We start from the raw sequence: 15,438 nt of genomic DNA, 5'->3' as shown, positions 1-15,438 counted from the left end.
GATAAAAATTCTTATAGTTACAATACAGCATATATTATAACTACAATATAAGATGAAGAGAAATAGTTGGGAAGCAAATCTTTACTGAAAAACAAACCTTCAACAGGAGGTTTAAGAGTTTCCCAAAGGAAGGAATTTAAATGTTGTTTAAATTTAGGCTAAATAAATCCAGAGGGCTATTCCTGAGGGAAGCAGGGCTTACTGAAGACTGAGCTGCCTGTCTCTGGCCATTTAACCAGAATTTTCTTTTTTTTCTTTTTTTTTTTTGCGGTACGCGGGCCTCTCACTGTTGTGGCCTCTCCCATTGCGGAGCACAGGCTCCGGACGCGTAGGCTCAGCGGCCATGGCTCACGGGCCCAGGCGCTCCGCGGCATGTGGGATCTTCCCAGACCGGGACACGAACCCATGTCCCCTGCATCGGCAGGCGGACTCTCAACCACTGCGCCACCGGGGAAGCCCTTAACCAGATTTTTCTATCATCTTGCCCCTGCCAGCCTCTGCATCTCCTAGAACCAGCTGACACTGCCAAAAGAAGCACTGAAGGAAAAATATACTGAAGTTGCAAAATGAGAAATGGCCCTTGTCTTCTTTATGCTTTGAAACTCATAAACATCTATTTTTAATAGGAAAAAAAAAATGCCCTTGACATCACCTTCATTTTAAGTACCCAAACTGGCTATGCACAGTGATCCTGGGGTACTGTTATTAGCCCATCTTTGACTGAAAGACATTCCCTTGCCCTCAGAAGTCCTACCCAACTCTTCCAATATTGTCTGTCTAATTCCTAACAATCAAGGAATAATCTACTGAATGGCTTGTGTAAGTGCAGAATACTGAATAAGTTCATCTAAAATGGGTGGAAGGCAACTATGATGCAGTTGTTACTATCACGAGAAACTTTGTTTTGAAAAGAGTAGCAGTTGCAACAGAGACAAACTGGCCTTTGATGTTCTGGAGGAGAATATGAGTGTTCCACCAATTTCTTAGCCAGAAGGGCAGGAAGAACAAGTTTTACTAAGCTATCTACCTATTAAATGTCATTCTACAATCTCTAATTCAATGTGATTTCACTCTCCCCACGCAGCATTACCTGGCCTTACACATCACACTTAGCATGGTAAGAAAGTGGGGCGGGAGACATACATTGGTGGATAACTACTACCAGGCGTGGTTAATTGCTTATAATTGCCTGTATAATATCAGAGCCTTCCCTCGCACCAAGTTTTTATTTCATTTGATGAACTGCAGCCTGGTTCATTTTCATCTGCTCCTGGATCTTTCCCTACTTGTACGTCTCTCTTCAGAGCCCTTCTGCAAAGTCATATTCACGCTTTTGGACATGATATTTAGATCCATTCTGGAGTAATATAATATCAAATGATTTTTTGAAGCAAAATTTAAAATATAACATCATGATAACTAGGGAAAAAAGGTAATGAATCACAAAAGAACAGGTCTTTATAAATTTTTCTCTTCACGAGTAAAAAAAGTACCAATTTGTTCTCAACAATGAAAGTTGTAAAAAAAACTTAATATTTTAAGAAATACGGTAATACTTTTCATTCACATGGAAGCAGTGCAGACCAGGCAATAGTTGAATCCCACCTTTCCCCACCCCTCACTACCTCTGTGATCTTGAACAATTTGCATAATATCTGTAGGTCTCTGTTTTCTCATCTGCTAAATGGGAGAAATAAAAAACTCCTTCAGGGCTTCCCTGGTGGCGCAGTGGTTGAGAGTCCGCCTGCCGATGTAGGGGACACGGGTTCGTGCCCCGGTCCGGGAAGATCCCACATGCCGCGGAGTGCTTGGGCCCGTGAGCCATGGCCGCTGAGCCTGCGCGTCCAGAAAAAAAAAAAAAAAAAAAGCTCCTTCACAAGATTAAGTGAGACAATATAATCAGTTAAATGAGACAATACAATCAAAGCTTGCAAAACACTTAAGAGATACTGTGTTCAATAAATGTTAGTTATTAAATACAAACATCACACTGAGAAATCCAAGAATTAGAGACTTGCTTTGTTTTCTAAGCTCTCTGGTCTACAGCCAAAGCCTTTTGTGCCCCTGAGCAAACAGGATAGTACCCAAATAACACCTCAAATAATTGAACGCCAGTTTGGCTTGAATGGAGACTTAGGTCCAAATTGCTTCCAAGGTTCATGGATTAGTGTTAATTGTCCCATGGTGTAAGCCTAATTTTGCCTGTCAATAAATTACTGGTTCACATTTTCGGCGTGGTCCTCAAAGGCAATCTAACCTACATTGTTCCAGATGGGTTATTTCAAATGCCATTTAAAAAATGGGAAGAGAATGTAATCATTAATCCTTAGAAAGAGAATTCACAACAAGATTATAAAATGTTTCATTAAATACTAGAGCTGAGGGGCTTCCCTGGTGGTGCAGTGGTTGAGAATCTGCCTGCTAATGCAGGGGACATGAGTTCGAGCCCTGGTCTGGGAGGATCCCACGTGCCGCGGAGCAACTAGGCCCGTGAGCCACAGCTACTGAGCCTGCACGTCTGGAGCCTGTGCTCCGCAACAAGAGAGGCCACGATAGTGAGAGGCCCGCGCACCGTGATGAAGAATGGCCCCCGCTTGCCACAACTAGAGAAATCCCTCGCGTAGAAACGAAGACCCAACACAGCAAAAATTAATTAATAAACTCCTACCCCTAACATCTAAAAAAAAAAAGATTTAAAAAAAATACTAGAGCTGATACTAAAGTGCCAATTACAGTACTTTCCAAGTAGGTAAATTCAGGACAAGCTGCTTGTTCCCTGGACCTTCCCACTCACTCCACTCCCTCTCTCCCATATCGCACATGCCCAGCCCTCTTCCCATTGCTGCTACCCAGCCTTGACCACTGTATGGAGAGCAGGTTGGGGAAAGGATGAGCAAGGCTGATGAGGAGAAATGCCACGCTCCTGTGAATGTCAGAGGATCACGACACACATGAAAGCGTACTTAACTGCATCTTTATGTATCCCAAGGGCAAACTCCTGCAGAGAATTGTAGGATGACCACATTTTTGCTTTATTATGGAGTTCAGGGTCAATATTCTGTACCTATCTTTAAACTATACAGATCTGGGGCTTCCCTGGTGGCGCAGTGGTTGAGAGTCCGCCTGCCGATGCAGGGGATGCGGGTTCGTGCCCCCGTCCGGGAAGATCCCACATGCCGCGGAGCGGCCGCGTCCGTAAGCCATGGCCACTGAGCCTGCACGTCCGGAGCCTGTGCTCCGCAACGGGAGAGGCCACGACAGTGAGAGGCCCGCGTACCGCAAAAAATAAAATAAAAATAAACTATACAGATCTGTTAGATGGCTTTAAACCACCATTGGGCTTCCCTGAGGATCACAAATTACTGATGCTATAAGGGTCCTGAGAGATCATGCATCCTAGGGGGTTTTAATTAAAGGAAAGAACAGGGGGGGATTTCCCTGGCAGTCCAGTGGTTAGGACTTCGCGCGCTCACCGCTGAGGGCCTAGGTTCAATCCCTGGTCAGGGAACTAAAATCCATAAGCTGTGTGGTGCTGCCAAAAAAGAAAGAAAGAAAGAACAGGAGGTGGCGATTTTTGGGAATATGATGAGAGCTGGGGCCCTCTCCCTATTTAACACTTGTGTGTGCGCGCACACACACACACACACTCACACTCACAGGCAAAGGCACATTTGCGCACAAATCTCAAGTTTCCCAGGTCTCCTGAAGTCCATCCATGATTATCCTGCTCATCCATGGACCCAGACTAAGATCATCTGATCTAAACCCCATCTTTTCAAATCTGTATTTAAATTTTTAAACACCTGAAGTCCAGCAGGATTACAGCAAAATTGTGACTTACTTGCCCAACAAAACATTTTTGGCAAAGCTGAAACCAAAACCCACATCTTCTGACTCCTAGTTAAATGCTTTTCCACAAGCAGCTTCCTCTCCTGTCTTCCATTACCTGGGTGGTAAGAGAACAATGCTTGCCTACTTCTCGGAGTTTTAGATGGAATATTTACTAAAACTTTTACACATCATAAATGTCTGCAAGTCACCCTTCCTTACGAAACTTTAGTGCTCGCCATTATTTGCATAGTAACAGCTACCCAGGAGGTGAATTAGGCAAATTAGTCTTTGCTGTACAATAATTCTTAGATTGTGTACTCAGATTTGACCCTGATAAATATAACACAGCTACTGTCTAAACAAATTTTTATGGAATACTGACATACGTCTAATTTATTAAAGCTTTAGTCTCATTTTTATCCAGAAGGGTTTAGAAGGTGTTTTTTTTTTCCCCACTCTGGGAGGAAAAAAAAAGGAATAGAGAAAGTGTGGGGGGGGGGGGGGGGGGGGGGTCTGGTGTTGGGTTTTCCCAGGTGCCCCAAATTAAAATAACTCACACTCTCTGGCTATCACTCAAACTGAGTTGACTTTGCTACTGCTTTCCCAGATCCTTCTAAAAACTAAAGGATTTTGTTCTGGCATTTTAATCAGTGATTAACTACCCCCTTCTTTTTCCTGCTGGGTTAAGTAAAAGATCCATATGCCGGGTGTTGTAGGGAATTTGTTAGGCTGTAGATCATAGCTGTGGTGCAAGACGTGATGTGTCTCAAGGGAACTAATGAAGCCATAAGGAATGTAAAGAGTCACCGGGTTAAAGCCACATTAGGACAGCTGTTAGGTTAATGAGGGCCCCGCTTTGGAGAGGAGGTCACTGTATAGAAAAATATGAACCACTCTTTATTGGTTTGATCCCATGTCCTCTGGAAGTTAATGGGCCATTCTTATTCTCCTTTGACGTTCACTGAGCCAGGTGCGAGTGCCGGGCACTGTACAAGCTGCATGCGGTTGAGATTAACTCTGTTCCCCCATCCTTGTCTTTGGCAAAAGCAACAATGAACGAGGTAGAGCAACACAGCACGCGCTTTTCAATTTTCCATCACTCTCTTTGTTTGATTTCTTTACAGCCAATGTTTATTTTTTGACTCTGAGTTCAGAACTGATCTTCAATCTATCTTAAGGACAGACCCAGTATGTGGGCTTGGCCAGCCAGAGAGGATAAGGACCAGATCCTGGAATACAGTGGGCACTCAGTAGAGGTTTGCCCAAAGAATGGAAGAATGAATGGACCTCACTTTACATTTAAACCAGGTGATCACATAACTATAATAAAAGCAAATAGATTTGATATATGTAATATCTGTAGCATTATTATATATATTATAATACATACACTGTATATATTACCATAAAATAATGTGATATTTATATATACAAATATAAATATCATCATGATTTGTGGTCAGCGGTGGTCATTTCTGGGAAGGAGCGCTATATCACAATGTAACAGGCAGAGGGATCGAATAGCTCCAGCTGTAAAACATTTGTGTCGCAAACCCCTGTGTATCTGTGACTCTTCCCTACACTCACCTTTGCACCCACCTCCAGCTCACACAATCAGTTGCCTACATCCCACCTTTCAAGGCAGTTCTCTCCTTTCCATCCTCACTGCCACTGACCTACTTCAGAAACCACTGAAAAGTTTGCCGTTGTCCATGTACCACCCCTAAACTCCAGAGTGCCTGGTACATAACAAGGATCCCTGAAATGATGAGTGAACAACCTGAGCTGACACACTTCTGTATGTTGTATCTGACATAATCATATTCTCCCCATAGTGATAACCAAAGTTAAGAATGAACATTTTCATAAGTACCAAAAAATAAACACTAAGAATACAAAGAGAGCAAATAGATTTTCAAGCAATCATATTCCTTCCTGCCACCCTAGCACTCCCTACCCTTAACCAAATTGAACTATTCACTGTGTTCTCAACACGACTAGAGTGAAAAATGAAAGGTCATCTGATATGCAACTCATGTGCTTCCGACTCTGTGCTTTTGCTCATTATTCTGTATTACCAAAATACTCTCCCAACCTCCCTGTCCAATGAATATCTATCTAAACTCAAAAGGCCATCTGAACCCTCCCTTCTTCATGATCCCCTCTTGTTTACTCCAATAAAATCTCACCCTTTCCTCTTCTCGACTCTCACTGCACTTCAGCTCTCTCTAACGCACTTATCATCTCGCCTTTGTTTTTAAATTATTCATGCGTTTACTTTATTACCCATTAAATACTAGTTCCTTGAGAAATTTGTCTTAATTCATCTTAGTGTTCCTTGGCCTTCCTAGCACTGTGATGATCAGAAAGAAAGTCAAGTTGAAGAAAACAATCCCTCTGACTTGGCTCTGCAGGCTACGAGAGGCTATTCCAAAATAGTCTGTGATAGGAGAGGTAGTTAGATGCTTATGGGAAAGTGTCGATCAATCTGGAGACCACATCAACTGCCTAGTTTGCTGCTGAGTCCCCAGCCTCACTCTAACTATGAATGTCAAGTATCTGGCAAAAACATGACGTTTCCAGATAAGGTAACTTCACTCCTGGGGCAGTAAGTGGTTCCAGGATACCCTGAGGCATTTGTAATCTTTCCAACCATGCTTTACTACCTTGAGAAGAAAGTTCATTATTCATAATGAAACATTATTCTATCACTCAATAGAAACATATTACACCAAAGTAGCCTTTCCAGAGGGTTCAGAACACTTCTGAGTTGAAAATTTAAAATGTTCTTTAAATAATATAGTTACTTGAAATGCTTCTAGACTTAAAGGAAGGGATTTTACCTTATATAACTTTGCACATCTTCATAATTGAAAGGCCCAAGGGAGGAAGTGTATGGAATCCAATTACCTCCATCACTTACCAGCTACATGACTTTGGGTAGCTACTTAAATAGTCTGAGTCTCAGTTTCCTCATCTATAAATTGGGGATATTAATAGCACCAACCTAGGGTTTTAATGGTGAGTAAATGAATTGATTCTTATAAAGCATTTAGAACAGTGCCTGGCACAGAGTAACCACTCAAAATTTTGCTATTATCTATGTACCACCCCCAAAGTCTATACAGTGCTTGGTACATAACAAGGATTCCTGAAATGATGCATAAATAATGTGAATTGACACCCTTCTCTGTGATATATCTGATATAATTACGTTCTCCTCATAATGACAACCAAAGTCTAAAATAAGAATGTATACTTTCATAAATACAAAAAAAATACTAAGAATACAAAGAAAGCTAATTAAATGGATCACAGTTTTAAATCTATACATATAAAACACTTGTATCAACTAATGTGATAGAAAAGAAGCCAAATATAGCCATCACATCAATAAATTTAATTGGACTTATCAACCTATTAAGAGGAAAAGGAAAACTTTCTGACTGGTTAGCAAAGTAATATGTTGCTGTATACCACAGACACACCTTGGGGGAGATGGTGGGGCAGGGGGCAAGGGGCAAGGGGGGTTGTTGGCAGGAGGTGCTTGGACCAAGCACATGCAATAAAATGGAAGCGGAGGTCACGATGTCGTTATCACGACACGGCGAGATACGAAGGGAAGAAATGAGAGAGAAAGGAAGAACTTTATAAAGTGAGAGGCTGCCATTCACAATGAAGGACTATTCCTGACATATTTATTTTCTTGGTCTGAAATATGCCCTAGAGAAGAAGACACTCTTGTTTCCTGTGTGGGTTTAAGCAGGACGGGGATGTTTGGACGTCAGTACCTGTACTCGGGCCTCGGTGAGCTTTGCCCTCTGGGCCAGTTCCTCCCTAGTGTAAATATCAGGATAGTGAGTTCTTTCAAAAGCCCGTTCCAGTTCTTCAAGCTGCTCTGCTGTGAAAGTGGTTCGGCTCCTGCGCTGTTTCCTCTTGAGCGGTAAATCTGGTTCAGAGTCGATGTCAGAGCCTTCATCTGATTGGGGTGCCGAGGCTAAAAGCACAGGAGAAAAAAAGTGATCAAATGTGAAACAAAAAACAAGTCTGGGGAGTTCACTGGTGGCTGAGCGGTGAGGATTCAGCACTGTCACTGCCATGGCCCGGGTTCGATACCTGGTCAAGGAACTGAGATCCCACAAGCTTCTTGGAGCACCAAAATATGAAAGAAAAAAAAAACCAGTCTGACCAAGCTATAATGATTCAAATCCTAGTATGAAGTACATTCCCAATGTCCTCCCACTGACACAAAGCCCCTCCTTGCAGTATTACATTATTAAATGGTATTTGATCTCTTCCCCTATCCCATCTCCAAGGCCCCCAGGCAGAAATAATTGCTCTCTGCACCTGTCATTCTAAGCCCATTACGAACTCTTAGAAAGCAGAGACAGGCCTTACTCCATTTTTCTGGCCCATGTCCTTAGCCTTTAATGGGTACTCCGTTCTTGTCTAATAAATGAATCACATTTAATTTGGTTCCTGATCAATCTTCACCAGCCTTTAGACCAGGAAAAAATTTGTTAAAAAGTGATTTTTTTAAATTAATATTCCGAAACTGACTTCGTATCTAAAAAGGCAATAATCGTAAACTAGTACAGGACTCCTATTAATTTGTAGACTGTACCGCTCCTATAAGAAACACCGTGTTAAATTTACTCTCTCATTGCCAGATATTAGGAAATGCTTTAAGGAGTGTTTAGATATTGTTAATGCAAATGTCAAGAACAGACTCAGGAAGAAGCAGGCATAGTCTACCAAACTGTTTCTAAACAGAAGTTCAGAGTCTGGGTCTGATAGGCAGCTGCTTAGGACCGCTGCCTAGTTTGAGAAGCGCAGTGCCAAATAAAAACACAGGACCCCCATGTTCACAAGTTATCACGAATTTCAAGATGGCAACTACAGAGCATAAAACTAAGCACAGGGCCTTCTGCACATGGGGCCCTGAGCGACTGCATAGGCCACACATCCCTGAAGCCAGCCTTGCTACAGGCCCCCTCCTCACCAAAGCTTGAATTTGCCTGTAGGAGCACGCATCAAGGAAGGAGACCTTCCAGTTTTAGTATGCAGGCGCCCAAGAAACCGGAGGAGGAGTTGGGAAATTAAGTAGAAATTTGCATTAATAATGCAATTTAGCGTCTGTGAGTTGTGACAGCAGAGTACCTGTTGGCCAATAGCAGGTTCTTCAGCTTGAGGATGCACCAGACATAGGGCTCTCGGTAGGAGAGCAGCCCCCTCCCAGAGGCCTGGACCTCAGGACAGTGGCAGAAGTTGTCAGAGGGCTACCAGGCCACAGACTCTTGAGTGTAGCGTGGGAGCCAGAGCACCCTTGCCCCTGAACACATGCAAATGCGCTCAAAACTTCCCAAATAACTGGAGGATCCTCTGGGGAAGAGGCTGAGGTGTGCTGTCAGCAAATGAGGAGAGAAAGCCAGAAAATTGTAGATGACTAATGTCAACATCAAGGTAACTCATTTGCACCCTCAGGCTGGTAGAACCTGGGGAAATGCCGGAAGTGCTAGAAGCAATCCTAAAATGAAGTATCTCCTATACTACTAATTCTCTTTTCTCTTAAGCTCAAACTTAATTCTGCCCTATAGAAATTTAAAATTTCATTTTACTTCAGTATAAATTATAAGCTGCCCCAAAAGGTACACATCCAAAATAACCCACAAATATAATTTTAAGTTTTCTAATATTTTAGTACTTCTACATTTTATTCACATTCAAATACTGTGAAATTAAGAGAGTGAATTAATAATATATATGACAAATCAAAGAAAACCAATACTGGCACATAAAAGCAAAAGGGAATTATAATATGTAATGCTCTACTGTATGTTAGCCATTATGCTTGGTTTTTCAATTGTTATCTAATTTAATGTAAAACGGTCTAATTTAATATAAATCTTATTTTAGGAAATTTTGGTATTAACTGAAAGAAAGAAAAATAGACTTTAAGTATGCTAACACTTTACAGGAGTATTAACATGCTAAGAAATATGTCGTTCATTGCATTATAAACTTCAAAAGCAGCCAATACAACTTACATGTGTATACCTTTAATAAATGTGAACCAAATTAAAAGAACAATAATTTGTGCCTAATTGTAGGGCAGCGGTTCTCAAACCTCTGGAGCATCAGAATCCCCGGAAAAACCTATGAAAAACCAGATGGCTGTCCCCTCTTCTTATTCCATACGTCTGGGGTGGGCTCTGAGAATTCACATTTTTAACACATTCCCTGGGGATTGACGCTGATGTTACTGATCCTGGACAGACACTTTGAGAGCCCTCTCTGCAGAACATTTCAGATTAATTATTCACTTCCCCCTCAAAATTCCCAAGTATATAAAATATTTTCTGCCACAATTTATCCAAAAAATTGCTCCCACCTGTATTTTTTTCAGTTATAAATAATATACTCCCCAAGAAACAGATTACTCATTCCCCTAAGAAGAAAATAAATTTTTATAAAATGTTTTCCTTCCATGCTTCCAGTTTCTGTTGCCCTGACTTTTCTGTCTAAAGTGAATTCAGGTGAAAAACTCAACAGTATTTAAGAACTGACCAAAATCTCTCCTCTGCCTGTGAGAACCTTAAATCTTTGCTTGCACCTTCTCTTACTATGATCCCATTAGGATAATAGTATGTGGAAATTTTCATGTTTCCTTTGGGAGTCTCTGGGGCTAGTAAATCCTCCCAAGTAAATATGATGTGCCATGCACTGTCAGGTCAATTAATCAAAATCATCGCTGGTTTCTGGAGAAAGAGGGCTGCTTAGATGTACAAGTACCAACCAGAGTTAATTCTGAGGGTGAAGACGACTGTTTCACCTTAACAATTAACATCCCCCAGAATAGAAGCTCTATGAGCTCAAGACCCTTCCTTTGCCTTGTTCATTGCTAGAATTACTGCTGGAACATAATAGGTGCTCAATAAATACATGCTGAATGAATAGAAGTACAGGAGAAAAATTAAGTTTTGAACCAAAACTCACTTTTCTGTCACCATTTTACATCTTTAAAATGGAAATTCTGCTCTTTTGAGTCACCCAACTACCATTTATAGATGGGCTTTGGGGCGGGGGTTGTGAGTCCTTGAAAATTACTTGGAAATTCTTGCAAGTACTTGCATGCCTGAATTTTTCTAGGGAATAATTACCAATTTTTTCAAAGAGGATTGTGATTTTTAAAAAAAGATGAAGAACCACCAACAGTCAGTGATAAACAAGACTCAAGACTATCTGAGTTCAATAGCACAGCCTTTACCACCAAAAATAAATTTTTCTTTAACAAGCTAGCAAATTACTACTTTTATTCCTAGACTGTTTATTCAAAAGCAATCCAAAGGTTCCATCTAACTAGGAAAAACTCCAAATAGCATCATTTTAAAGACACTGAGGAAACGATTTGCCTGATTTTTCTGCTAGAAAATTATCTGAACCAACTGATCATTTTTGACACGATGAAGCCACAACCTTACAAGTCAATTCTAACTTTTCCCCATCTGTAAACTCCAAAAGGATGTGGGCTTTAAAAAATGCTCAGTCAGCAACCCTAGATTAATCTACCAGCTAGGAAATACTAGCTCTTTCTAAAGATGGAAACACTACCATTTTTTATACTACTCAATAGAATTAAAATGTTTTTTGTGGTTTTTTTAAATTTATTTTAATTTTGGCTGCGTTGGGTCTTCATTGCCGCGTGCAGGCTTTCTCTAGTTGCGGTGAGCAGGGTCTAGTCTTTGTTGCAGTGCACAGGCTTCTCATTGCGGTGGCTTCTCTTGTTGCGGAGCACGTGCTCTAGGCAGGTGGGCTTCAGTAGTTGTGGCTCACAGGGTCTAGAGCGCCGGCTCAGTAGTTGTGGCGTACGGGCTTAGTTGCTCTGCGGCATGTGGGATCTTCCTGGACCAGGGCTCGAACCTGTGTTCCCTGCATTGGCAGGTGGATTCTTAACCACTGCACCACCAGGGAAGCCCTAAAATGTATTATTTACACAGAACATGGTTCACAATAATGTCCTAAATTTGAATCATTCAGTTTTTACCAAAAACAAGTCTAAAACTTAAATCCCATTTTAATAGCACAAATTAAATCAATCCGTTGAAGTTCTATTTTACATATTTAACTTTACTCAAGATACTGGAACAAATTCGATACTAGATACCAAGTATCTAATCTTGCTAAATATTTCAGCAAAGTAAAAACAAGGCCTTTCTTTCAGACAGCTTGACAGAAAGAAATTGTTTTTTTTTTCTGTGAATAATATTTAAGCTATGACTTGAAAACTACAAGCAGTGTTAGCAAGACAGTTATCTAAATGTTAATAAATTGCCAGGATATAGCAACTAGATTAAATATAATTTCTTCAGTCTATTTATACTGTCTGGCCTTAATTTTTTTTTTTTTTTTTTTTTTTTCGGTCCGCGGTCCTCTCACTGTTGTGGCCTCTCCCGCTGTGGAGCACAGTCCCTGGACACACAGGCTCAGCGGCCATGGCTCACGGGCCCAGCCGCTCCATGGCACGTGGGATCTTCCCGGACCGGGGCACGAACCCGTGTCTCCTGCATCGGCAGGCGGACTCTCAACCACTGCACCACCAGGGAAGCCCTGGCCTTAATATTAGAGGGAGACTTTCATACATTTAAGTTGCTCAGTCACATTCTACACCTGCCTTCACAAAGTTTGCTTTACTGTTCTTTAGAGATATTGTCCCCTAATTTGAAATTCCAGAATAGTTCTCATAAGAAAATCCATATCAATACATAATACATGGTCCTCTAAGTGGAGATTTTGTTGTTTTAATTGCATAAAAATTCTCAGATTTTATCCTAATCCATATTCTTATCAGACTTTGAAAGTTTTGACTCTATTACCAAAACCCCTTCACAATCCATTCTCTGACTTACACATTTGTTTAACTCAATGTCACCAATGAACCTGGAGCAAACCTTCCCGAGAGGTGGAGAATTTCTCTCCTTTCCTTACGTAACCACACAAAAACCCGTGAAGTAAATACTCACCCCAGAAAAAGGAAAGATTCAGAGAGGTTATTCAGGTCACACAACTTGGAAACTGGGATTTGACCCAGGTTTATGGGACTTCAGAGAACTCTCTCTCATCTAGCCTGGAGTGTTCTAAATAGGTGTTGAGTTTCTTTATCACACACACACATACACACACACACACACACACACACACACACAAACAGTCCCCTTTTGAAGAGGAATACCGGAAACACACCAAAACAGGAATCCCAATGTAAATCATTTAGCTGATTGCCACTACTATTCTTACTTGTCCCAAATTTTCACAACTTCTTAGAACCAAATGAAATTGACAGAAATACCACAGTTTAATCAACATTATATGCCAAATCAACTTCCCAATTGAATTTAATTCAACAAATATTTATCGAATTCTTTATATATTCAAAGTATAGATGTTCAACAACAATAAAGCACTAAGAAATGGATCAATTTTCCAAGATATTGAATGAATTTAAGAAATTAAAGCAGTCGTCTGACCATGTGCAGTCTCCATTAAGAATCGTCACAGACGCTCAGTTCTAAGATCCAGGGTCAATAGGGAAAATACTACAGTTCACAAGCAGTTGAACTGATCACTCTGTTTATACATCTTTATTAAAGTCTTCTTTTTTGATATTAAAGGCACCTTAGTGAAAGGATATCAAGAGCTCTAAAGTAACGTCAAATTCTTTTTAGGCAAAAGCGTAGGAATAAAAACTTGAAATCTGTTGGGATATTCACAAGTTATTCAGCAGAAACCTCAGCGTGATCACCAGGAAAATGTCACCTCTCACCCAGGTGCCTGAGTGTTTCAACTCTGTGCTTTAGTCTTAATTTTAAAAGAAGCTCATTTCTTCTTTTTCTATGTTAAGCTAATTCTAGGTCTTAGGAGCAAAATTTTTAGTTATCCCAATCATCTCACATTAACTCCCCAAATCAACCTTGGGAAAATGGACATTTTCTGCTTAAAGAAAAAAAAAAAAAAGATCAAGCATAGGCAACAATCATACCCCATAGGATTACAAATTCTTCTTTCGGAAACAAATCAAACTGGGAGGAGAAGGCAGAAGTATTACCACCAGCGGACCAACCATGAAGTTTAATTAAAGAAGGAATTACAGAATTAGAGAGTATGTCTTTGTCCGTTAACCCCTTGTGACCTCTTCTATAGCCTCAGGAAATATTTCATCCTACTTAATGCTATTATACATGAGATCTTACCTCAATTTTATAGGGATTTAGTCACGTGGAATTCTATAATTATTGGTTTCCAGACCAGTATAATTCAGAGATGGGAGACAGGCAAAAAATGGAGAACCAAAATCATTCACAAGCATGCATTTGGCACACTGTCTTTCTTCTCAGCAAGACTTTTCATTTGAATAATTAAAGAATCAAAACATGACAACCATTTAAACTCTGTGTTTTCCCCAGATATAACACAATGCAATTTACAGACGCGGGAGGAGGTGGGGGGAATCTCTCTCTGCAGGTTTTGAGGCTGAACTTCCTTGGTCAACTGTCATTTATTCTAAGACAGCCTCAGACCAAATCAGATGGTCGTCCCATCTGTACTAACCTTTCCGAGCAAAACCTGTCAGCGTCGGCACTCAAAGCTATGTTTCACCGATGAAAGAACAAGATAAAAATAAAAATCGTGCCTAAGAACCCCACGAGGTGGTTTCACCCTGTGTCAGACAGCATGAAGGTATTTCAGAAGTATATCCCATGAGGTCTTTAACGGGTCAACTTGAAGTTGGATGTACTTACTTGGCTAATTGTAGAATGTCTCCTGTGTTTGTGAGTTTTACCATTCAACACGAAGGGGACAATGGGACAACTAACTGTTTTCTGATCTGAAATAGCCCTTTTACACTGAGAGAGATGTGAATGACCTCTCTCGTGTTTACTCGGGTGAAAATCAGGAAGAGTCTGATATTCCCTCACAGACCCAGAGTAAATGACAAATGACACTTTCCCTTTGTGATCTTTGGGATTTTTGTTGACTTATTTGGAGGCTTTTGTTGGATCCCAAGAAATGGCCTGTGGCCGAGGCCTATTCTACCGATTTCCACGCTCCATCTGTGGAATCCATCAATGGAGCGTTTACCCTCATTCAGGGCTCTGACACCTGCCTGGCAGGGAGCAGCAGACACAAAGAAAGCCGGAGTGGATGAGAAAGGGGAGGTTGGGTGTTTTTTTTTTTCCAGAGGAGGGAGGAGGGGGAGGTTGAAATGGAAGCACAGTAGGGGTTAATCCAAGCCAGTTGAGAGACTTCAGCACCTGGAAGCTTCTCTGCCACATTAATTCACAAGCTAAGAAGTAATCGGCAACATTATTTTTTTTAATGTTTTTAAATTGTATATACGTCAAGAGAAGGAAAAAAGAAGAGACCCCGCTGAAAGGAACAAACCAAAGATTTACAACAAAATCCTAAAGTAGATCTAGAAAGCGTGTGTGACCTAACAAACTCAAGCTATCTAATGAACTTTCCAGAATTCCTAACTCAGAACTAGGTTTTGAGTAATTGTGACCATGATCGTTGATAAACTAGGAGAGATAGTTTATAACCTGATCAGTG

At 40.8% G+C, this 15,438-nt stretch overlaps 1 protein-coding gene across 3 annotated transcripts in view; it reads right to left on the bottom strand.

Moving 5' to 3' along the window:
* PAX3 (paired box 3) overlaps positions 1–15,438 on the bottom strand; it is a 98,533-nt gene that overhangs the window by 23,757 nt on the left and 59,338 nt on the right. For all 3 annotated transcript variants that reach the window (XM_024763261.1, XM_024763260.1, XM_024763262.1), the window contains exon 5: positions 7,623–7,828. In XM_024763261.1, coding sequence (XP_024619029.1) covers positions 7,623–7,828 — 206 coding nt within the window. The remainder of the gene's footprint in view (positions 1–7,622; positions 7,829–15,438) is intronic.

The sequence above is a fragment of the Neophocaena asiaeorientalis genome, unplaced genomic scaffold, assembly GCF_003031525.2.
Source record: "Neophocaena asiaeorientalis asiaeorientalis breed wild unplaced genomic scaffold, Neophocaena_asiaeorientalis_V1.1 scaffold86, whole genome shotgun sequence".
In the NCBI taxonomy this organism is placed as follows: Eukaryota; Metazoa; Chordata; class Mammalia; order Artiodactyla; family Phocoenidae; genus Neophocaena; species Neophocaena asiaeorientalis.
The sequence above is the reverse complement of the archived record's forward strand: the minus strand, read 5'-3'. Positions and strand labels throughout refer to the sequence as shown.